Genomic DNA, 24,763 nt, shown 5'->3' on the forward strand with positions numbered 1-24,763 from the left:
CATGCATTTCCCAAGACCTGCAAGCTACTGTTAAAATACAGGGCCAACTGAGCTAACAAAGAACAACCCTGCAAGGGCTGTTGCTTGTTAGGTTAGTTTAGCAGTGCCTGCTAATCAGAAAAAGGAAAAAAAAAACCCTGGTGTGCTCCTGTACCTTAACGGCAGCTTGAATCAGGTGAAGTTTTTCACAACCTGCAGAGAAGTCATTATCACCCTGCTAATGTTGTTATATTAAGCTGCTGTTAAAAGTACAGGAGCAGAGACCAGTCAAGAAAGTTGGCAACCTTAATTTAATTTTCCCTGTTGTCAAACCCATCCCATCCTACTCTGGTACAGATGTCCCAAGTAGTACAGGGAGCAAGAATCTGAGGCACACCTGGACTGAAGCAGAAGGGTCCCCTGATCATGGCTTAGAGCAGGGCAGTACAACCCCTAGAGTGACCAGGTGTCCTCTTTTGCAGTCCTCTACTTGAAGGGCTGCCCCATCCCATCCCACCTGAAAGATAAAGAACCCTAAGGTCTGTTGGCCATCAAGGGTTCACAGCGCCTGGACAGCGGACTGAGCAGGAAGGCGCATAGGTCACCTGGTCACAATCTTCCACACTATGGTGAGATGTTCTGGATTTCTATTTAGATGATGATAATCTAGCATCTGCCACCTGAGGCAGGTGCTTCACTCTGCCTAAAGATAGGGCCGGCCCTGGAACTGGATCTGGTTGGGGCCTGGATGGGAAACCACCTGGGAATGCTTACATGTACAGCCTTGGATTCTGCGTGGAAGAAAGCTGGGAAATAAACATCACGTGGGAAACGCTGCAGTATATCTTGAGCCCTTAAAATAGGGGTGGGGACCTAGATTCTGGGGTGGGGGACAATGCCACCCTATCCCTCCTTGGGCTGAATGATGTCAGGGGGTGTAGCCGCACCCCCAGATATCATGTGGTCCCTGACCAATGTACAGGGTGGATCATCCACCCAGGGCTTAGGCTGGGACTTGGCTTCGCGGGCCAGAATGTACAACTTCTGCAGGCTGGATCAAGCTCACGGGCCTGAGGTTCCCCTCCTTGCCCTAAGGGGAGTGTTCCTGTTCAGAGCTTCACATGCCTGGAACCTGGACTTTGTAGTTCTGCTCAGGCTGGGCGTAGGGGGGCAAGAGGTTTTAGGAGTGGGGTAGGAATAACGAAGACCTCTCTCTCTCTCCGCCACTTCCTATAGGCCCTGCCTTGGTGCGGTAGAAGGATTAGTTAGCTAGAGATGTGAAAGTCTTCTCAGCCTGGGACCCTGTCAGGCCTCTGCCAATCAGGGCAGGCAACACTGGGCCCGATGGACCAATAATCTGACTCAGCAGCATCACACGTTCCATCTGACACAAGGCCGGCTCCAGGTATTAGGGTGGCCTGGTGGCCTCTTTCACAGAAGACAGTCCTTTATTTGAAGGGCTGCCAGAGGACCGTCCTTTATTTTTAGATGCCCTCTATTTGAAGGGCTGTCCAATTCCAGTTTAAAAAGAAAGGTCCCTAAAGGTGCAATCCTATGCATGTTTAGAAAGAAAAAAGGCCTACCATTCCCAACATGCCCCAGCCATTATTTAAATTATAATAATCGTGTCTAAATTTGTACCTATACATATAGGTATATTAGCATGTGCCAATTTATTTATTTATTTACAACATTGATATACCACTCCACATTTCAAACAGATTCCGGAACGGTGAACAATAAAAGCTAAAGGAATTTTAAAAAAAATTAAAAATGTGTTATTTTAAAAAACAGAATACCAGTAAAAACCATGGCTAGTCAGCTAAGGAAGGCTACCTGAAATGAAGATGTTTTATCATAATAAAATAAAACAGCATATTATTGGCACCTGCCTGACCTCCAGAGGCAGGGAGTTCCATAGAACAGGGGCCACCACACTGAAGGCTCTTCTCCGGGTGGACTCCAATGGGGCCATAGGTCCATGTGGAACCACCACAAACAGGCTCTCTGATGACCTCAGTACCCAGGCAGGTTCGTAAGGGAGAAGGTGCTCTCTCAGGTATCATGGTCCCAAGTTGTTTAGGGCTTTATACACTAGTATAAAGCCCTAAACAACCCCCATAACAATGTTAGTATAACTAGTATAAAGCCCTAAACAAGCCCATGACGACGTTATGCAAATGTGTGTCCTTTTCTTTGGTGATGCAAATCTTTTTTGGCGATTCCTAAGTGGCTGCCCTAGGTGTGGGAACACCCTCTGCAAACGTTCCCCTCTGGCAGAGTTGGCAATGCTGGGTGCAGGAGTTTCCCCAGAGTGAAGCTACAGTGGGGGCACTGTGGGAAAATTAAAATGGCAGCATCTAGAGCCAGTTATTAATTTTTTCCCCAAAGGAGAGCCCAGCGAAGGGCATTAGCGGTGAGCAGCTGCCATGTGCTATGAGACATTGTGTTTTGGAACACGCACGCCCTCTGCCTCTCCCCCTCCCCGGCCTTAATTTCTGGAGACCTGGGAAAGTGAATTGAAATAAATGAGAAGAATGCCTACCCTAGTAACTTGCACTAACTGGGTTTTTGAAATGCATCAATCAAAACCTCCGCCCCGCCCCGGGTGAAACAGGAACAATGATTTACTGTGGACAGATAACAGAAAACTAGCAGAGGCCTTGAGACAATGACTAGCCCTGGCAATTAGGGACCATCAGAGGGTTCATACACTAGGGTGGGGCTGCTCGGTGCTGGAGAGCATGTGCTCGTCCAGCCAAAGGCCCCAGCTTCCATACTGGGCACTCCAGCTAACAAGATCTCAGGCAGGCAACTGGATTCCAAAATTTCCATTCTCAGGCAGGGTCTTAAGTGCTGACTTCATTCATTGCCACAACATCTGGCTGAATTTTGGGATTTGACTGTTTCTTACACGCATGCACAGTTTTTTGTGGGCTTTTCCACACAAGGCATTTATTGTGTGCTCATCATTCCCTACAGGCAGTCATTTCCAGGTACATTAGAAGATGTCATGACCCTCCAGTTTCGCTTCTGTGTCTAACCAGCGCTGTCGGGGAGTGTTAGAGGAGGGAAAATGCGGCATTTAATTGTGAAAGTAAAACAAACTCCGTTTTCCTCTTGCATAGTTGTGCCATTATACCACAGTGCCACCTAAAGGTTATGTAGCAGAAAAGGAAACACTCTGCATGTAGTGCTTGGATCTCAGTTCGTAGATACAGTGGATTAACAGCCTTGTGTAGAAAAGCTCAGTATCACCTACCCCAAACTAGCACCCTCCAGATGTGTTTGACTACAACTCCCAGCATCCCCCAGCCAGCACAGCCTGTTGCTCAAGGGACGGTTGTTCTAGGCACACAAAATGATATAATTAGGCCCTAATAAATAATATTTTTTTCTGCATCTTGGTGGTGCTTTCCTTATCTTGCCCGAACAACCATAACTTGGGCAGCAATTTTGTAGGGCAAGGACTACAGCTGACTTCATCCCCAGCCAGCATGGTGGACACCAGGTTGGCAAAGGCTGTTGCAGGGGCACCAGGGAAGCTGTGCGTGAACTTGGAAGTGTGTTCCCCCTACCCACCCGCTCCCGGATGCATGATCAGAGAGAAAGATGCTGGCATGCCCATTGTCCTCTCGGGTTGCGTCTTCAGAGGGTTCCACCACAGCGTCTCAGCCATCTTGCAAGGAGTCCTGGGGGGTACCTCCTGAACAATGGCGGTAGTGTGGGGGGGGAGCTTCTTGGAGCAACCAAGTGTCTGGGTTTAACCCTGAGAGGCTTAAGTCCCAGGACCCCTTGAGAAAGTGAGCCCTGGCTTGGAATTCCCAGCTCCTGGAGCACCATACACATGCAATCTACCATTGCTCAGGTATCAAACCACAGTTAGATGGGAACATGGTTAACCTACGGAACTCACTGCCAGAAGAAGTGAGCATGGTGGCCACCGGCTCAGATGCCTTTCAAAGGGGACTAGACAAATTCATGGACGAGGAGGGGTCTAGTGTCATGGTTGTTAGTCATGTTGACTAAATGGACCCTCCATGTTCAGAGGCACTATCCTGGGCAAGCAACACAGATGGAGGGCTACTCCAGGCTCCTGCAATCTGGCCCCCTCCAGATGGGCTGGACTACAATGCCCAGCACCCTCAACCAGCTGGCTGAAGATGCTAGGAGTTGTAGTCCAACCCATCTGAGTGGCACCAGGTTGGGGGAGCCTGGGCTATTCTGTTCACACCCTGCTTGCGGACTTCTCCAAGGCATCAGCTTAGCTGCTGTGGAATGCAAGATGTTGGCCTAATAGGGCCTTTGGTCTGATCCAGAGGATTTTTCTCTTCTATTCCTCCTATGTAAACTCCACTGAATTCAGCAGATACTTACTTCTGAGTAAATATGCTTAAGGTGACACCATACGCCTGGAATCTTTGTTGCCTTTCTGTCCATGCCTCGCCCTTGTTTGCTTTTGATATTGTATCTTGACATTTTATTGCATTTTACGAGATTTTCAAACTACTAGATTTGCAAACTACTCAGCTAGGTTACAGCTGCAGGCCTGTACACACTCGCCTGGGAGCAAGCTCCACTGACAACAATGAGGCTTGCATCTGAGTAGACGTGCAGAGGCTTGCACTGATAAGACAGTTCATATAAATAAGACAGTAATCAGCCTCTGTGGCCATCCATGACCGAATCTTTACAAGACGCCCCTATCCAACATAGGTAGATAGATAGATAGCTTGGTCCTGGTAAGATTTGAAAGTGTTTTCTTTGCAAGGGTATTTGACTTACAGCACAATCTATCCACAAGTCTATTCAGAATCAGAAGTAACCCAGACATTTTTCTGCCCGAGGTGAACAGCAAGATGTCTTCCTGCTCTGCCACACACACAGACCTGATAGCATCCTCTCCCACACCTGAGGGGCCAGCAGTAGGCTGAATTAAGTGGTGCAGGGCAGGGCACATGGCACAAAATCTCCTGCCTTCTAACACCTCAGCACCACTTCCCCCAGCATCGGTTTCCTGAGGTGGTCCCCTCACTCCGCCTAACGGTAGGGCCGACCCTCAATGGCTTATTCGCAGATAAGTGTGAGTAATGGGGGCGGGGAGGGGGAATGTGTAGCCTTCTAGATGTTTCTCAGACTACAGCGCTGACCACTGTCCATGCTGGCTGTGGCTGATGGGAGTTGTAGTCCAGCAACATCAGGGGGGCCACAGGTTCCCCACCCCTGGTGTATGGGATGGCAGCCTAACAGCGCGCAACTGGATATATGTGTCCCCCCAAAAGCCCCACTGAATTCAATGGGACTTACTCCCAGGTAAGCATGCACATAGGATGGCAGCCCAACAGTGCGCCCCCATACAAATGTAAACCCCATTGAGCTCAATGGGATTTACTCCCAGACAGGAGTGTACAGCAGTCTCGCCCAACCTGGTACCCGCCGGTAGTTTTGGACTACCAATCCCATCAGCTCCAGCCAGCATGGCCAATGGTCAGCGATGATGACAGTTGTAGTCCCAAACCTATGGAGGGCACCAGGTTGTGGAAAGGCTTGCAGCCTGCCTCACCCATACGAGGAGCCATGGTGGGTGAGCCCAAGGGTCCATCTAGTCCAGCATTCTGTTCACAGAGTGGCCAAATCCACAAACAGGACAGGAATGCAACAGCACCCTCCTGCCCATGTTCCCCAGCAACTGGCGTACATAGGCATGCTGCCTCTGATACTGGAGGGAGCATGTAGCCACCAGGACTAGTAGCCATGGTAGCCTTCTCCTCCAGGAATTTGTCCAATCCCCTCTGAAAGCCCTTCAAACTGGTCGCCATCAGTACATCTTGTGGAAAGGAATTCCATAGTTTGACTCTGCGCTGCGGGAAGAAGCCCTTCCTTTTCCCTGGGTTCTTGTATTATGGGAGAGGGAGAAAAATGTCTCCCGATCCACTTTCTCCACACCAGGCATAATTTTTTACACTTCTAAATTTTGCACACCTCTGTCAGGTCTCCCCTGACCCTCCTTTTTTCCAAGCTAAACCTTCCCAGCTGTTGTAACCTTTCCTCATAGCAGAGATGCTCCAACCTCTGGATCATTTCAGTTGCCCCTTTCTGCACTTTTTCCCATTCTACAATATCCTTTTTTCGCTCCGGTGCCCAGAACTGTACACAGTATTTGCAGTGCGGTCGCGCCATAGATTTGTACATGAGCAGCAGCATCTTGGCAGTGTTATGTTCAGTTCCTTTCCCAATTATGCCTAACGTGAAATTTGCCCTTTCCCCCCTGGCTCTATCTATACCAGCCTTCCCTGGCCCAGCATCCCTGACCACTGGCCATGTTGCCTGGGGCTAGTGGGCTTGTCCCAGACACCCCGAGGGCACCAGGTTGAGGAAGGCTGATCTCTGCACAGGATGGGGCCGCCATCGCGGCGAGATGCGCCTGTCCAGGTCCCTCCAGCCATCTCCCCCAAACCGAAGGGCGCCTGGGGTTTTGTGCGGGGAAGAAGCGCCTCTCCCCTCTCTTGTGGGGCGGCGGAGGGGGGGATGATTTTCTGCTGGGAGAAGATGTCTATTGCATTCTGGGTGGAAAACGCCCCCGTGGCTCGGGAGGACCCCCCCTTTCTCCTCTCCAATCGACAACTCCACCCCCTTGTCCGCCTCCGCGCCTCGCTCGGAGGCGGGGCTGCATCCCCCCCCCCCCGCCATAAAGAAGAGACCTGACATCACTTCGCCCTCTTATATAGGCTGCAGCTGGGCTTTGTGCGGCTGCGGGCGAGGAGCGGGAAGGCGCGCCGCGAGGGGAGCGTGGTCCTGCAGCCGGCCGAACAAAGGCGAGGGGAGCGCAGCGCAGCGCAGCCTTCGGCGTCGGGGGAGAGGACGAGGCGGGAGGCCGCTTGAGCACCCCCGGTCCCGAGCTCCGCTCCGCTCCCCGCGCCGCGGCGGCCCGCCTCGCTCGTCCCCGCCGGCGTCCCCGTCTCGGGCGGCCTCGCGCGTCGCAGCCATGACGGCCAACGGCACCGCGGAGTCGCTCCAGATCCAGTTCGGCCTGATCAACTGCGGCAACAAGTACCTGACGGCCGAGGCGTTCGGCTTCAAGCTCAACGCGTCGGCGCCCAGCCTGAAGAAGAAGCAGATCTGGACGCTGGAGCCCGACGGCGACGACGCGTCGGTGGTGCTGCTCAAGAGCCACCTGGGCCGCTACCTGGCGGCCGACCGCGACGGGCACGTGTCGTGCGACAGCGAGGCGCCGACGGCCGACTGCCGCTTCGTCATCGTGGCCCACGACGACGGCCGCTGGTCGCTGCAGTCCGAGCCGCACCGGCGCTTCTTCGGCGGCACCGACGACCGCCTCTCGTGCTTCGCGCAGGCCGTGTCGGCGGCCGAGAAGTGGAGCGTGCACATCGCCATGCACCCGCAGGTGAACCTCTTCAGCCTGACCAGGAAGCGCTACGCCCACCTCAGCGCGGCCCGCGACGAGATCGCCGTCGACCGCGACGTGCCCTGGGGCGTGGACGCCCTGGTCACGCTCGTCTTCCACGAGCAGCGCTACGCCGTGCAGACGGCCGACCACCGCTTCCTGCGCCACGACGGCGCGCTGGTGGCGCGGCCCGAGCCCGCCGCCGGCTACGCGCTCGAGTTCCGCGCCGGCAAGGTGGCCTTCCGCGACGCCGAGGGCCGGTACCTGGCCCCCTCGGGCCCCAGCGGCACCCTCAAGGCCGGCAAGAGCGCCAAGGCCGGCAAGGACGAGCTCTTCGTCCTGGAGCAGAGCTCGCCCCAGGTCGTCCTGCGCGCCGGCAACGAGAGGAACGTGTCCACCAGGCAAGGTGAGGGCGCCGCGCCTCCCCCCCGCCTGTGGGGCCCCAAGCTGTTCGTTCACACGTGCGTGGCCCGTAACGGTTTCTAAGGCCCGCGCCTCCTTCCCGCCCCCCTCGCCAGTGGGGCCCTAAGCTGTTGCTCACACGTGCGTGGCGCGTAACAATTTCTAAGGGCGCCGGCTCCTTCCCGCCACCCGCCCCGCCCGTGGGACCCTAAGCTGTTCATTCACACGTGCATGGCGCGCGTAACGGTTTCTAAGGGCGCCGGCACCTCCTTCCCGCCCCCCTCGCCAGTGGGGCCCTAAGCTGTTCATTCACACGTGCATGGCGCGCGTAACGGTTTCTGGGTCCACCAGACAAGGTAAGGGAGCTGGCGCCTCTTTCCCACACTCCCGTGGGAGTGGGACCCTGAGCTGTTCGTTCACACGTGGGTGGGTCATAATGGTGGTTTCTTGGTTCATGGGTCAGCCAGACAAGGTAGGAAAATGGCTGCCTCTTTCATTGCTCTCCCCAGTTCCAGCACCTGTGTGAATGGGACCCTAATCTGTTCATTTGCACGTGCATGGGGCATAACTGTGGTTTCTCAGTTTCTGGGTCCCCCAGGCAAGGTAAAAAAGGAGGGTGGGTGTTTCAACAGCACCCACCTTCGGTCACCTCTTTCTTTCTCTTCCCATATGATGCCATAATCTGTCGATTCACACCTGCATAATTTTTTGCTGAGTCATAAGTTATTTATTTATTTATTTTATTTCTATACCTCCCAATAGCCGAAGCTCTCTGTTGACTGTTGACTTCTGTACCCCCTGCACCTGGAGACTGAATGTGTGTGAATGGATGTGTTCTCCCATCCTCCTTTCCCTCATCCCCCTCCATATTTTGCCATAATCTATTGATTCATAACATGTGAAATATCGCTGGGTACATTGATTTCTCTACCCTGGGCTTCTGTATGCCTAATGGCTTCAGAGTGAGTGTGTGTGTGTGTGTGTGAACGGATTCTGTTGGAATGCATTCTATCTAACACTGTCCCCCTCTACCTCCCCTGCACCACCCCATATTTTTGCCATAATCTGCTGGTACACACGTGCATAACTTTGCCAGGGTGTACTGTGCTTTCTGTGCCCCTCTGTGTCTGTATTATCAAGGGCTCACAGCTGAGGATGTGGAGACACTGCTTGGAAGGCCTTGTTTCTGAGGGTGCTTTGAGTGCGAGTCAAATATATCGGCTGTTGAATGGTGACGCCTGCATGGGTAGATCACCCCGGGGTGCGTGTGTGTTTTGATGTTCTTTAATCTGAAGCAAAAGGGGAAGTTGAGGGGTTGCTTGCTGCTAACTCCCCACCCTCCCCTTCAAATTTCACAGTTGTAGATTGTTACAACTGCTTGATTTTTATTTTAGATCTCTGACTTAACTCGTTCGCCTTTCCTGTGGAAAAAACACCCATGGTGGTTCCCATTCCATAAAAAAATGGAGCTGGCTAATGGCGTCCCCTCTGGAATCTCCCGCCTGATGCAACTGCTTCATGTTGATTAATGTGCAATGTCTAGATGCAGCCACTCAATCCTTAATACAGCTTCTTTTCCTCCCTGCTGAGGTTTTCAGTGGATGGGAGGTGTTTTGTTTTGTTTTGTTTTGTTTTTGAAAGAAGAGACATGGTGGGCCCCTACGAGGGGGCGGGGTGTTGTTGCATGGAGCTGTAGGGGACTGAACACTGGGTCTGGTCGAGGGTTTGTACTCTTGTGCAATAGGCTGGATGGAGAATCCGTTTTTAAAAATGGTGCTCAAAGTGTGAGGTGGGTCCTCCCTGTGTGCATGTACACAGCTGTTACGGAGGAGGGCTCATTTTCTCTGTGATCTTCCCCCCATCCCGGAAAGGGCTTTGTTCAAGACCAAGCCTTTTGCCACTGGTCAGTGCTGCCTATTTATTTCCCCTTCTCTAAAGCCTTTTACTACCGTGTTTTAAAAGGGGTACTCGGGCTTTCCCGGATGTGATGCTCTCCAGATGTGTGGGACTACAACTCCCAGCATCCCCCAGCCAGCATCTGGGGGGCACCCGTTTGGGGAAGGCTGCCCCACCATGTAGCGCTGCTTTCTTTCCCCATTTTGTTGCCCCGAAGTTAGGGATAGGAGTAGATGTTGTGGACAAAATCCTGAGGTGAAGGGCTACTTCCTCACCCCAGGAAGCTGGCAGCAAGAGGGAGGTGGCTGCTAACTAGCTTGGAGCAGGAACCCCAGGTCTGCAACTTCCTGCCTAGCAAAAGGTGGGCAGCACGTGGCCCGAAGGGGCAGTAATGCCCCCTGGACCTCCTGAACCGGCCCACCCCGGCCTAGCACAACATGCAGTGTGCTGTTTTGTGCATGCTGCCTGCCTGATGTCCTTGCGTGACTGGTTTTTACACTTTATATACTTCAGTGGTTTCTAATGTTTGTGAACCACCCAGAGAGCTTCGGCTACAGGGCTGTACAGAAATATAATAAATGACATGACATGCAATTTCTCCCAAGGGTATTGCTGCACCTCCCTTTCCTCCCTTCCACCCTCCTCAAGTCTTCCTTTCGATCTTCTTCCCCCCACTTCCCCCGCTGGCCTCTCATTGATGGGGTGCCTCTGCCTCAGTTAAGGGGGGCTTTTGTCAAGTCTGAACACCCAAAGCAAAGAGGTGGGTAGGTGGTTCCCCACTGGAAAATCAGGAGCATCCCATATGTTTTTCAGGGCTGGGTGTGGATGGCAGGATCATCCACACCCAATAAGGGGCGGGGAGCCTCTGTAAAGCAAGGGACATCTGAGCTGTCTGAGCTGCCACTGGAGCGAGCAGAGGGAGGGGGTCCCCAGCCCACTGCGGCAGCCTCGCCCCCTCCCAGCCCACATGGTGCTTCAGCCAGGCCCTCCTCTCCCAGTAGCAGCGCTTTTCACCATCCCCCTCTCTTCTCCCTCCCCTTTTTCTCTTTCTCGGGTCCCGCCTCTGCTTCAGCTGTGCTGTTGCGTGACCCGCTGTGCAATTGGTTAAGGCCGGGGAATAGCATCTCCTGCCCTCTTCCTGTTGCCTCCCCCCAGATCTGCCAGATCAAATTCTCTAAATCAAGGGCCATTGTGGTGCTGCTCCTGGATTGGTTTATGGCCATGGAACAATGGCAGCCTCTGATGTGAATGAGGGGGGGGATATGGATTTTGGGAGAATGGAAGGCGTGTTGATTGCAGCACAAGCCACTAGTCCCTCCTTTTTCAGATCTGTTTTATCCTCTCCCCCTCTTCTTCTCCCATGCCGCTGTTTCCCAGTTTGTCTTTCCTTTTCCAATCTCTTTCCTTTTGCACCCTTTTCTGTTGCTGCCAGCCAGGGGCATCCTTGAAGCCTCTCCTTTTTGCAGGGTGGAGAAAGGGATCTTTGGCTGGTCTCTTTTGAATAAATACCTGCCCCATCCCCTTCAAACTCATTCTGTGTGTGTGGGTTTTGTACTGAGCTAGCAAGGGAGATTGAAGCTGAAGCTCAAATATTTTGGCCACCTAATGCGAAGAGAAAACTCCCTGGAAAAGACCCTAATGCTGGGAAAGATCGAAGGCAAAAGGAGAACGGGACGGCAGAGGATGAGATGGCTGGATAGCATCACCAATGGAATGAATATGGCCTTGAGCACACTCGGGGAAAGAGCGCAGGACAGGAAGGCCTGGAGTGCTATGGTCCATGGGCTCACGAAGAGTCGGACGAGACTGAACGACTGAACAACAACAAAGGAAGGGAGATGCCTAAAGGGGCAAAAACACCTTCTCCCCTTTTAGAGACCAGTTATCTTCTTGAAGAAGATAATATTTAAAACAAGCCTGTTGGGTTAGAAAATCCTGTCTTGATTCTAAATGTGGGGTGGGCGATAGTGGTGTTGGTGGTCTGTTCATGATTTTGGGCAAACTGCAGCAGTGCTGTTGCTTGTTAGCATGCGTGCGAGTGTGTAAATCCAGAATCCTCTGCTCATTTTCTCTGAAAAAGCTGACTCAGTAGGAGATCAAAGGCGGCTCATTCTGTAAGGCAAAATTCTCCATCATAGCTCTTATGCCTCCTCCTCCTCCTCCTACATTTTTTTTAGGTGCAATTAAAAAGGCAGTGATTTAAGTTCTTGAATTGCCCTTCTCTGCCCAAATAAAGATTTGCAGGATCTTATTAAACCTCCTCCCTTTATCTAGGAAGGAGCCAGGTTAGCTAGTTGCAGTGTTAGCTTTTCTCTTGTCAGTCTTGGCTACTGACTTACCACTGTAGAATACATCATATGCTTAAAGCGGCAACCACCCTTAATTCCGCGCTCAGGCAATCTGAATTCTGCAGCCTTTATAAATCATGCAAATCTGCTCAGTTTGCATACTTTCTCTTAGAGTTGCATAATTCTGGTTTTAGGGAGGGGCTCCACAGAGCATTGAAGCAAGCCCCCTGAACCCCCGTCCTCCTCTGCCCAAACGGTAGAAATGTTGTTCAACCATGTTGTTCTGCTATTTCATATCTTTGTGGTCACAAGGGCTAAGAACTTGGGGCGTGCGTGTGGTGTTTTTCTATTTTAAGGATGAAAGCTGATAATTTCAGGAATCACAATGGCAACAGTGTACCCTACATCCTTTTATCTTGCACTGCTGCAGAAATGCAGCACAGGTCCAGATCTGATTTTTGATGGGAGTGGAGGAGTGTATCTTGCATCCTCCCGTCTCTTAGCACAGGGGTGTTGAAGTTTTGGAGAAGCAATCCAGGGCTGCACTCCAGTGGTGGGTAGAGCAGTGTATTTTAGCTTGAAGCAGGAATACCCACCCTTTTGGACCTCTGGGCACATTTGGGAATTTGAAAAACTGCTGTGGGCACTGCCACAAAATGGCTCCCATGGAGAATGTGGCTAGTCACATAATGGCTGCTGTGGGTGCCTGGCTAGTCAGAAGTGAGCTAAAGAGGGGCAGGGGAGAGAAATAGTGAGGCTAGAGGCTGGGAGGAGGGAGAAATAGCAAGGCAAAGGGGTAGAGGGGAGAGAAAGAGCAAGGCTAGAGTGGGGGAGAAACAGCAAGGTAAAGAGGTAGGGAGAGAAACAGCAAAACTTGAGGCTGGGAGGGAGGGGGAAACAGCAAGGCAAAGGGGAAGAGAAAGAGCAAGGCTAGAGGCTATGAGGGGGAGAAACACTGAGCTAAAGAGGAGTATGTCGGGGGATAAAGAGGAGTGTGTCGGGGGAATAGGCTAGAGACTGGGAGGGAGGGAGAAACAGCAAGGCAAAGGGAGAGAGAGGAGAGAGCACAAGGCTAGAGGCTAGTAAGGGAGGGAAAGGAGACTGCCCTAACATTTTCCAAGGTTTTAATTAAAACACTTTTTTGAAGGGGGCAGGGAGGGGAGAGCGTTTTGGCCGCTGTTGGAGGTCCCTGCGGGTGTCATGCTGCCCCCAGGTCCCGTGTTGAGGACCCCTGGCTTAAATCTCTTTCTGCCAGCAGAGGCACTTCAACCTTTGGGGGGCAGGAAGTGCACAAAAGCTGGGAGCTCACCAAGGAGTTGCATTTGGGTGAGAAGGGGTGGGGCCAGGGGAGGGGGTTTGGCCTTTGGGGATTTGGTGGCTGGGGACCTCCATGCTCCTTAACCTTTGAGCAGCCCTCCTCTTACCTGCTCCCTGCGCAAGACCAGAACTGACATAGTTCTATGCACGGATCGTAACTGAACATCCCGGCTGAGTGGGTCAGTTTCTAGCTGAGCAGGGAGAAATGTGACCTCCATTCAGGCAGCACCAAGAGAGCCGTGCCTCCTCTGGCTGCCCCTGTGGCCGACTTGGCTGCCTGCCGATGCACCCCCCTCCCCCCCCACCCCCTTTCTTTCTCCAAGCAAACTTTGCAAGCTTGCATGCAGCCCGGTGATCTGCTCTGTGCGCTGAGGCAAGGGTGGGAAGGAGGCCCTCTGGGCATCTGCTGGTGTGCAGCGTGGCTGGCGGTAGAACTGGCATGTGTGTGGGCAGACTGGAAGGATCCAGTTGATGGTGGCTGCTGTCCAGGAAAACATCCTTAGTAAAAAAAAAAATAAGGGCTGCTGTCCTGGGCAGCATCCCCTGAAGCTGACTGGTGGGAGATTCAGGGCAGGTCAAAGAAAGGACTTCTCCACACAGTGTAGAGCCAAATTAGGGAATTCGCTACCACGAGAGGTAGTGATGGCCACCCATTTGGATGGCTTTAAAAAGGGGTTAGACAAATTCTTGGAGGAGGAGGCGATCAGTGGCTACTGGTCCTGATAGCTATGTGCTACCGCCAGAAACAGAGGCAGTGAGCCGATGTACACCAGTTGCTGGGGAACATGGGCAGGAGGGTTCTGTTGCACTCCTGTCCTCCTTGTGGGCTTCCCGGAGGCGGCTAGTTGGCCACTGTGTGAACAGGATGCTGGACTAGTTGGACCCTTGGTCTGATCCACAGGAGTTCTTAAAAAATAAAATAAAGTAAAATAAAATGAAGCGAATACCACAGAGCAAGAGGTGATTGGTCTGTGGAATTTCTGCTGTAGTATGCTTTGAAACGAGACATGTTCGTGTAGCAAGAGGATATGACTCTGCAATAAAAAAATGTGGTACTCCAACATTGAGGTGCTGCAGGGTTTGAGCAGCCTTCCCCAACCTGGTGCCTTCCAGAATGTCCCAGATATCTCCCTATATCTCCCATCAGCCCCAGCCAGTAGAGTGGCTGGAATGATGGGAGTTGTAGTCCAGATTATCTGGGCGGCTCTAGGTTTGGGAAGACTGACAGATGGTATCATGCTCATGAGGTCTCTACTATATTCAAAGCGTGGCGTTTTTGTCTTGCTTGTCCCCCAAGGAGCTCCGAGCAGCACGTGGCTCTTTTCCCCTGCTTGTTCCCAAAATAACTCTGTGGGCTAGGTTAGACTGAGAGATGGTGACTTGCTCAGTGTTCCCCAGTGAGCTTCATGGCAGAGTGGGGATTTGAACCTGGGTCCTAGTCTGACACTGTGACCCACCACATTCTGCTGGCCCAGCCAACTCAACCAGTAGCTGACTAATATATATCTAATTTTTAAAGAACCCCCAAGCAAGAAGCCAAAAATATGGGCTTATATTCTTTTTCATATTTGTTGCAATGACCCTACAAGGTGACCTTGGGGAAGCTGCTCTTTTCAGCAGTGTTCGCCAAGGTGGCACCCTCCAGACTGGATTACAGCTCCCATCATTCCCAGGCATGGTGCCAGCTTGGGGAAGGCTGAACTACACCTACGATCTGGAAAACCCCACAATCCTATTCTTCTTGGCTACTAGCCCTGAGGTTGCCAGAACATGCATTCCTCCCCTGAAATCTGGGGTGCTCCAGCGGTATGATGATTCTGAGGCAAAGGGGGCACCTGTTTGTTTCCAGGAGGGGCTGTAGGTAGCTTCACAGCACAGCATGTGTTTTGCACTTAAGACCACCAGTCTGCAATCCCCAGTATGTCCGGCTAAAAAGAATTGTGGGTACTGGGACTGGCAAAGACCCCTGCAACCTGAAGCCTTAGAGAGCTTAGTGGTAGTGCACACCCGCTTTGCATGGAGACGGTCCCAGGTTCGATCTTCACCATCTCCAGTTTGAGGAAGATCAGTTGCCTGGTTGGGATGGAAAAGAGGAACCCTCTGCGTGTGACCCAGCAGAATGCGGGGTGGAGGCTAGGGAGAAGTGTTTCTCTTCTAATATTGGCACCCAGGGTCATGCCATGCAGCTGCATGGTGGGAGATTCGGGACTGATCAGAGGAAAGACTTCTTCACACATGCGTTGTTAAAACGATGGATTCGCTTCCACGAGATACCAGCATGGCTCCCAGCTTGGACAGCTTGAGAAGGGGATAGGACAGGTGTCCTGGAGGAGAAGGCTAGTGGTTGCTAGTCATGATGGCTATGTGCTACCTCCAGTATTTGAGGCAGCATGCCCCTGTATACCAGTGGCTGGAGAACACGAGTGGGAGGCTGCTGTTGCACTCACGTCTGGTCACCATGGGAATGGAACAGTGGACTAGATGGACCCTTGGTCTGATCCACTACAGCTCTTCTTAGATGCTTAGCAGTCTTCAACCTCCTCAGAGCCAGGTCATAGTTTTAGCCCAAACATGCATTTAGGGACCCTCTGTTAAGATGTTGTTGTTGTTATTATTTATTATTATTTATTAACTATATATGTATTGTAGTGCTGCTTTTGCGACCCCCTTTAGGTCAAGCTGCAATCCACTAGTTTAGGGCTGGGGAACCTCACGCTCGGGGGGCCGAATCCAGCTCTCCAGGGTTCCCCAGTGGTCACACCACTCTCCCATCCACTGATCATGTGGTGGTTTCCCCACCCCGCAGTTTTAAAAGATCGAATTACCTTTCCTAAGGCTTAGTTACTGGCAGGAATAGCTTAAAGTTACAACACATTGGCAGTTTTTTAAACATTTGTCGCTCCACGCATTTTGCCTTTGGTCCACTCCACCATGGGAATGTGGCCCCCGAGAGCTGCTCAAAAACAGAATTTGACCCTCTGGCTGAAAGAGGACCCCTACCCCCTCAGTAGCGGGTTCCATTTGAGAACCAGAGGAGTAGACAATACTATTGTTTCATTTTTCTACTGCCCAATAGCCAAAGCTCTCTGGGCAGATCTCAGAAATTAACTAGTTCAGGTGGGCAAAATATTCTCCCCTGCTAAAAGGCTTAGCCACTGTTCGTCAAAGTAAGCAGAAATGAACTGATGGTTGGGTTTGGCATTTTTGTGGAATGCGTTTTCTCCCTCTCATAATACTAGAACTCAACGGGGTCGTCCCATGATGCTGATTGGTGGGAGATTCTGGGTAGAGAAAAGGAAGGGCTTCTTCGCACAACACATGGTTACAACTATGGAATTCGCTACTACGAGATGTAGTGATGGCCATCAATTTGGATGGCTTTAAAAGGGGTTGGGCAAATCCATGGAAGAGAAGATTATCACTGGCTACTAGTCCTGATGGCTACATGCTACCTCCAGGATCAGAGGCAGTCTGCCTTTGTACACTAGTTGTTGGGGAACATGGGTGGGAGAGTGCTATTGCACTAGTGTCCTGCTTGTGGGTTTCCTGTGGGCCACTGCGTGAACAGAACGCTGGACTAGATGGACCCTTGATCTGATCCAGCAGGGCTTATGTTCTTACGTTTCTGGGGTTGCAGCATTTGGGCCTAAGTGTGCTGATTGGGGTGGGGATAGAAATCCTTGATTTATATGGGATGTATTTCTAAAATGAAGGAGCATTTGGCACCCTTATTTGTGACCATAAACATGGCTTGTATTGATGCTCCAGCAGGGCAGATAGAAATGGCATCGCACAATGGAGGTGGCTTTTGTGGGCAAGTGGCGCGTGTTAGACATAGTGCTTCAAGCACTTTTTTTAGTGGTGAATAGACCTTAAAGCAAAATCACTGGTAGGTGTGTGTGGGGGTTCTTGCTGCTGCTGCTGCTTTTGACTCTTGTGTTCCGTTTTGTTTTTTTGTGTTCCCCTGCATGGCTTTTGCAGCAAGGGTCTCTGCTGCTTTGACACCAGCCCTTCACCCTGTCTGCAAGCACTGTTGGCTTTTTGGGGGCAGACGTTAAATATTTGTCTGATGGCGGGAGGGGGAGACACCGAGGTTAGGAGAACAAGGGCGGGATTGTGAGGGTGGAAGAGAGGCGATTTCGGAGCTTAGCTGCTGAGGGGGTTGATGGGAGGGAAGGCTCCTGTTTCAGTCCTTTGTCACTCTGGAAAACCAGATGTGAGGCAGGAGGGGGGGTTGGTTTCATTGGATGGAGAAATACAGCTGTTTCCAGCTTGGTGCTTGCTCATAGAGGTGCTGTTTTCTTTTTTTTGCAAGCAGCCTGCCTGGCGAATCTCGTTGCAAACTTTGGGGAGGGGTGGCCCGGCTCCTCCAGCACTGAAGGAGGACATCGGTTACCATTCCAGGCTCTGGTTTGGCCATTCAGAACCCATTTTTATCAGGGGTCTTGGCTTGTCTCTTTCCCAAGCAAGATAAGCCCGTCTTCCCAATGCACAGTGCTGTATAGCTCAGAAGGATACCAGCTTGTCTGGAAACGAGGGTCCTATGAATTGCTAGCTCTCGTCCCTTTCATCCCTGATAGGTGCCCTTTCTGTAGTTACCCAGTGATGAAGGGAACACACACTCTGTAACTGCTCAGGGGAATGTCTGATTATCTGTTTTGGATTACCTCTGGCGTAATTTTAAGCTTTGCTCATGCATCTGGAGTTGTCCTCTTTCCTTTCCCTGTTTAGATTAGATACTGGCAGTTTGGTAGACAGCACTGAAGAGGCTGAGTATTCGATTGCACTTCAGTACATGGTTGAATCCTGCAAACCTCCAACTGGTTGGAGCTCGTAGTTCTGGCAAATCCAATCTGGAAGGGATTGTATAGAATACCATTGCTTTAACCTAGCTAGACAGCTTGATTGTAGAGTTAATGTACTTGGGTAATGCTTGGGAAACCAGGTGTTTTGTGTGGAGGGAGGGGGCAATGGAAGCAATTGATCTGGGCTTACATGGAAGGGACCATGTGGAGGGGACTACATGAGGGAAGATGACTACCAGACGATGTAGTGATGGCCACCAATTTGGATGGCTTTAAAAAGGGGTTAGACAAATTCCTGGAGGAGAAGGCTATCGGTGGCTACTAGTCCTGATGGCTATGTGCTCCCTCCAGGACCAGAGGCAGTCTGCCTATGTACACCAGTTGCTGGGGAACATGGGCGGGAGGGTGCTGTTGCACTCATGTCCTGCTTGTGGGTTCCCATGGGCAGCTGGTTGGCCACCGTGGGAACAGAATGCTGGACTAGATGGACCCTTGGTCTGATCCAGCAGGGCTCTTCTGATGTTAAGTTCTCAAATCAGCATCGATGCCCTTTAGCTTTGAGTCTTGTGGGGTAAGCTAAGGGTTGATCTGCATCAGCATTCTCCAACCGGGCACCCTCCAGATGTGTTGGACCACAACTCCCATCATGGGTAGCTGTAGTCCAACCCATCTGGAGGAGGCCAGGTTGGGTAGGGCTGATGGGCACAATCAGTGCATGTCTGGTTTTTCTTTCTTAAATAGCTGGAGTGGGGTTAGGTGAGCTGGATCGGAACCATGGCATGGGGTGGAAAGGGGGCTTCAGCTCTTTGCTTCTGCTGCGGTCCCAATCAGAATCCCCTCCGCAGTGCCTCCTGTTCACAATGGGGTGAAACCTCTGGCACCGCGTGTGTGCGCTTAGGACTGCATCAGGGGCACAGAGTTAAAGCTGCTCTCTCTCCACCCCGCACCATGGTCTCGATCCAGCTGACCTCTCCCCCTCTGCATTGGCCACAGGGAAGAAAATCGACTGCCGAAAGGCAGATTACATGGTGATTATCCCATCTAGCTCAGCCCTTCTTCCCACTTTACTGCTACTGTTGCTCCTCTTCCCGAAAAGACAGGACAAGCAGCCTGCTTCTTCTGCGTGGCACCCTTGTCGACACCTGAGAACCGTACACCACGTCCCCATCTCTTCTCAGTTCTAAACATCGGTGAGTCTTTTACTCTCGGCGGAGCCAGAATTCAGATTTTCCCAAAGCTCATCATGGCCAAGGCCTCCCTCGTGTCTCTTCCTGCCTCTCCTCCCTGTCGCTGCCCTGCTTTCCTCTTTAAAACATCTGCTTGGTGGCCTTGGGTGTCCTCCCCCCCCCCTTTTTTTTTTTGCAGCTTCCTGAGTGATAAAGACTTATGCCGCCTTCTTTTTTTGAGAATCAAAACCCTTCTGACGGGAAGTTCTTCCGCGTGCCCCACTGTTTCTCCTTCCTCTTGGAATTGGCGGATTGCTTCCCTTTTGTCTAAAGGAGGGTCTCTTCTTTTTCTCCCCTCCTTTTCTTTCCAGTGGTAGGGTAAAGTAAGTTTTAGACACACACCCCTCCCCCCCAAACCCCAGACATGACGACCCGGTGCTCTCCAGCCAGCACTGGAAAGTTCAAGATGCACAAAAATATGATTGATAGAACCTGCTCAGTTATATTTTTGTCCCAGCCAGCAGGGTGGCTGGCTGGCTGGCTGGCTGGAGCAGACAGGAGTTGTAGTCCAACACATCTGGAGGGCACCAGGTTGGGAAAGCTTGCATATCTCGTAGTAACAGTTGCGCAGCTCCCTGCAATACAATCTCTCTTTCTGTCTTTCTCAACTAGGAAAGTTGTTTCCGCTAAGTTAATCTAACACAGCGGTGAATCCACAGTTGTTGCCTGTTCTCTGGGCACACAGCTGGGACACATTTGTTCCTTTGGCTGCTTCTTCTCTCCCCCCCACCCCCCGGCCGCCTCTCGGCTCTAATAGGAAAAATGATTTCATTCCAAAAGCTAATTAGAGGCAAACCTGGAAACTGCACGGCCAAAGAAAGCTCCCCACCCCCTCCCCCCAAAGCTTTTCTGTCACTATGAGGGCTGCACACTTGAACCACCTTTAATCACCCACTACAAAAAACCTCTTGAGTGTCTGAAACTTAATTGGTTGGCAGAAGTTTTAAATGGCCCGTTATTGTCAATAATACCTATTAAAGATTGCAGGTGCCAAGTGGTGTCCCTTCCTTTGTAGGTGTGAATGGTGGTGGTAGTGGGGGGTGCCTTTTGGGGGTGAGGAACATCTTCTTTGCAGTGATTTTCTCTTAGAGAGATCTAATCAAATGCAATTAGTGGATTACTCTGGTAAACACAGATTATTAACCAACGATGCTTCCTTCAGTTGGGTGGCAGCCCTTCTTACTAAACCAGTGAGGCAGGGCTGGAAGGATTGGTGGCCCTTCAGATGTTGGGATTGCAACTCCCAGCAGCCCCAGTCAGTGTGGTCAGGGATGGTGAGAGTTGTAATTGCTAGACCACACCTCCCATCATCCCTGACCATTGGCCATGTTGGCTGAGACTGATAGGAGGTGGAGTGGCACACTTCCAGCATGCCACGGGTCTGCCACCTCTGCAATAAGGTGACTTTTTAACAATGGTGTGTGTGTGTGGGGGCAATGCAAAGCAACCTGGGTCCTTCAGGGAAGGACCGTAGCTCAGTGGTAGAGTCCCTGCTTTGCATGCAGAAGGTCCCAGGTTTGATCCCCAGCATCTCCAGGTAGGGCTAGGAAAGAATCCTGCCTGCATCCCTGGAGAGCCGCTGCCAGTCAGTGTTGATAATACTGGACTTGATGGGCCAATGCTGTGCCTCTGAATAAGGCAGCTTCCTATGGGGTATAGATTTGGTTTACACAGCGTAGTGGCCAGGTCTCCTGGGCTTCCCAACTGCCCTGCACAAACTGAGTGCACTCTGTTACACAGCCAATGCATCCATGTGGCTGGCTTCACACTGCCAGTCTGCCATTACTAACCATCTCAGTGCAGACCTCTTTCCCCCTCCTGCCAAAAACAAGCTTCTGAGAAATAATCTGGTTCCCTGGAACCGTGGTATGTGGAAGAGGGAGTGTGAGGTGGAGATGCACACTGCCTTTTGTGTTTGGAGTTGCCTCTTCAGGGCATTGCAGGCTAGGAGTTGAACTTTGGTGCTCAGTGAGCTTATCTCACTTACCTTCTGAAATTGAAAGACCTTAGGAGCAAGGGAGTTGATACTATCCTCTCTTTGTTTGGGGAGGGGGGCTTGAAAAACCATAGAAGGTGAAGAAGAAGGTGCTGAAGAAGGTGCGTAGTGAATGTTTCTGACAATTCATGCTAGTAAAGTGGGTTTGCAGTGTGTGCATATGCTGAGCGAGGAAACCCAAGGGGGGGGGCAGAAATGGGTTCACTCAGGTGAGCAGGGGAAACCTTTAAAGCATCTCCACCCGCTGCTGCCTTCCACCTAGAGCAATGTGCATCCTTTGCAGAGTTCCCCTTGTGGTTACAACACGTCTTCCCGGAGCATCCATGATTGACAACGGGCCTTTTGCATTCCTGGTTTCCTTGCCCTGAACATGGTCTCACTTCTGGCTGAGAAATGTTGATTTACATTCTTCAAGTTCTTACAATTAATTTATTTTATTGTTTGTTTATTACATTACTACACCAGCTAGTAGCCAAAACTCCTCTGGGCAATTCACAAACAAATCCTAAAGCCATTTATTTTACTATTATTATGTTTATATCCTGCCTGTTTTCCTCTTGCAAGGAAGGCCAGACGACTTACATGGTCTCTTCCTCCTCCATTTTATCCTCACAACAACCCCATGAGGTAGGTTAGGCTGAGAGTCTGTGACTTGCCCAAAGTCACCCAGTTGAGCTTCATGGCCAATGGGGACTAGAATCCAGGTTTCCCAAGTTCGAGTCCAGCACTTTTAACCACTACACAACACTGGCTCTCCGTAAAACCCATAAAATACAATAACCTAGGAAAACATAATATTAAAAATGTTTAGTTTAAATCAGGCTTTAACAAGTCTTCTTCAGGATCTTGAGCTCTTATATTGGCCCGTCATTCTCTTTCTAAAATAGTTTGAATGATTGGGATCGAGCTGTTGCTGCAAGAATTCTTCTGCGCTGGCCACAAGACGAACACATTGATCTTCGGCAATGGGTGGGAACCCAATGATGTGCCGCTTTCCCAACCTGGTGCCCTCCGGGTGTATTGGACTACAGCTCATGCTGGCTGGGGATAATGGAAGTTGTAGTCCAGCACACCTGGACAGCACTGGGTTGAGAAAGGATCCTCTCAGCCAGCCTCCCCCCCCAACCTGGTCCCCTCCAGATGTTCTGGACTTCAGCTCCCATCAGCCCCAGCCCACATGACCAATGATAAGGAATGCTGGGAGTTGTAGTCCTACACATCTAGAGGGCCCAGGTTGGGGAAGGCTGCTCTAAAGCCCTCTGTGACAACGCTGGCAATGAGTTTGGCTGGCTTTAAAATGGGCTTGGACAAATCCGTAGAGCTGTTCGCCAAGATCAGTGGAACTTCCTCCTTCAAAGGAGTTATTCCTCCGAAGACGTGACGCTCTGGGCGGGGGGAGGGTTGTTGGCATCATCCCCGCAATGGGCTTCCCAGCAGCATCTGTGTGGCAGCTGCTCCTAGGAACAAGGGTGCTAAGAAAGATGGACTCCTGGTCTCATCCAGCACAGCTGCTCTTATCTTCTTGTCCTGTAGCTGAGGCACTGTGCTGGGCTTTATTTGTTCAAACGGTGTGTCCGTCCCCAAATGCATATTTGAACATGGGATTTTTGGATGTTTCAGGACCCCTTCCCATTCGTTTGCTTTCCCCATCCCCACCCCAGATTTCCTTGTACTATAATTTGCAGCTTAAATAGCTGGTCCAAGAGGGATTCCCTTTCCTCTCCTTCCACCAAGTAAATTTATTCCATGCCATCTCATGCCTTGGTTCCTCCTTTGTCCCACCCTTGTGGTATGCTGGAATACAGGCAACACAAATGCATGCTGGGGATCCTGCTTTCAGCTGCGTTACATTACCTCGAGGAGGAGGCTCTTCTTTGCCGTTCAGAAAGGCCAAACAATGCCAAATCTTTTGGCTTTAGAACCGGGGGCGAGGCAGCAGGGGCGAGCCAGGCGGGCTGTGTCTTTTCAATACAACACAAAGCCCTAATTTGATCCAGGATTGTGGCGGGGGCGGGGAGGGAACTTTGGAGGCAAGCCGACACGCACTTCCAGCATGCGCATGTGTTTTTGTGCGCATGCGTGTCTGTACACATGCATGCATGAGCTTGCGGAAAGCTCAGTGTTCCGTTCCCCAGTGAGGCTTGCCGAGAACACCTTGGTGGTGGGTGGTCAAAGCGCAGGGCCTTTTTTCTCGGCCGAAAGGGATTGAGCTGCTCCCCTTTTCTCCTAATTAGTAGTGGAGCCTGGCAGATGGTGACAGGCCACCGAGCATCTGCCCCTTGTTAGGGCTAAGCCACTCCCCTTTAATTGGACTCCGCTTCAGATGGAAGAGAGGGGCAGCCTTGAAACCAGCATCCCTGTAGGTCTGTGGAAGTGGGGGAAGGAGGGTTGCTCTTCCCCATACGGAGTGGGGGAACCAGCGGAGTGTGTCTGGGTGATGAGGAAGGCTCAGCAGCAGCTGGGGTGCCTGAGGGACAGTCGTAATTGAGGACAGAGCGACGCAAGTGCTGACTCTGCAAAAGAACCCTGGCCACTCTAGCCTTAGGTCTGCTGGGGGCAGGGAGCATCTTTTGTCTTTCAGCCAATGGAGCAACCTTTGCAGTGGGGCAGCTAGTCCGGGCCCTGCGGCCCAGGGGGCCCCCAAATGACCACCGAGAAAGCAACAAGGCAGCAGAAGCAAACTCATTTTATTCCAGCAGGCGTGATGGTGCTGTGATTTTAATATTCGCAGTTTTTACGGGGCTATGATTTTAAGTGAGTTTAAAACGCAGAACCGCACACGCTCTTTGATCAGGGTGGGTGAACAGTTTTGTTGTTGTCTCAACTTGTCAGGAATGTAGAGGTAGCTTTAAAGCTTGGAATGGTTATAGGAGGGCGAGGGGAGAGAAATGGGAGTTGTGTGCTTCACAACTAAAATAATACACATGGCCATCTAAAGCTACCACCACCCCGTCCATAAGATCATGAAGTCCAGGGTCTAAAATATCCTAGCTGCCCCTCTGAGAATTTGTCATGTTTCATGTGAACAGAATGCCTTCCTCCTTCGTGGAGCGGGATCTCGCATTACATTTATTTTTATTTATTTATTTCATTTCTCTGCCACCCAATAGCCGAAGCTCTCTGGAGGCAAACCTGGTTTTACCGTAGAGCAACCTTGCCCAACCTGGTGCTCTTGCTATGTTTTGCACTTTGGCTCCCATCAGCTTCAGCCAGCATGGCCAGTGGTCAGGCATTCTGGGAGTTGTAGTCCAAAACATCTAGAAGGTGCTGGGGTAGGCTGCCCCAGAGAGGTGCTGCATTGTGGGAAATTAAAATGGTAGGTAAACCTAGAAACTGCACTCTCCAGGGGACATCAGTAGAGGAGGGTTTTTTAAAAACACAAATCGCATTTGCTTGTTTTTTTAACCCTCCTTTAGTGATGTACCCTGGAGAATGGAGGTTTTTTACTCTAT

The 24,763-nt window shown here is 51.3% G+C and overlaps 1 protein-coding gene across 1 annotated transcript in view; it reads left to right on the plus strand.

Moving 5' to 3' along the window:
• The first annotated feature begins 6,716 nt into the window (after positions 1–6,716).
• The window catches only part of FSCN1 (fascin actin-bundling protein 1), a 43,752-nt gene continuing 25,705 nt past the window's right edge, over positions 6,717–24,763 (plus strand). Inside the window, exon 1 of the mRNA XM_084818315.1 lies at positions 6,717–7,787. Coding sequence (XP_084674441.1) covers positions 6,965–7,787 — 823 coding nt within the window. The 5' untranslated portion in view covers positions 6,717–6,964. The remainder of the gene's footprint in view (positions 7,788–24,763) is intronic.

This window comes from Heloderma suspectum, chromosome 12 (genome assembly GCF_057233095.1).
Source record: "Heloderma suspectum isolate Gila_16-S chromosome 12, 16-S_ref, whole genome shotgun sequence".
Taxonomy (NCBI): Eukaryota; Metazoa; Chordata; class Lepidosauria; order Squamata; family Helodermatidae; genus Heloderma; species Heloderma suspectum.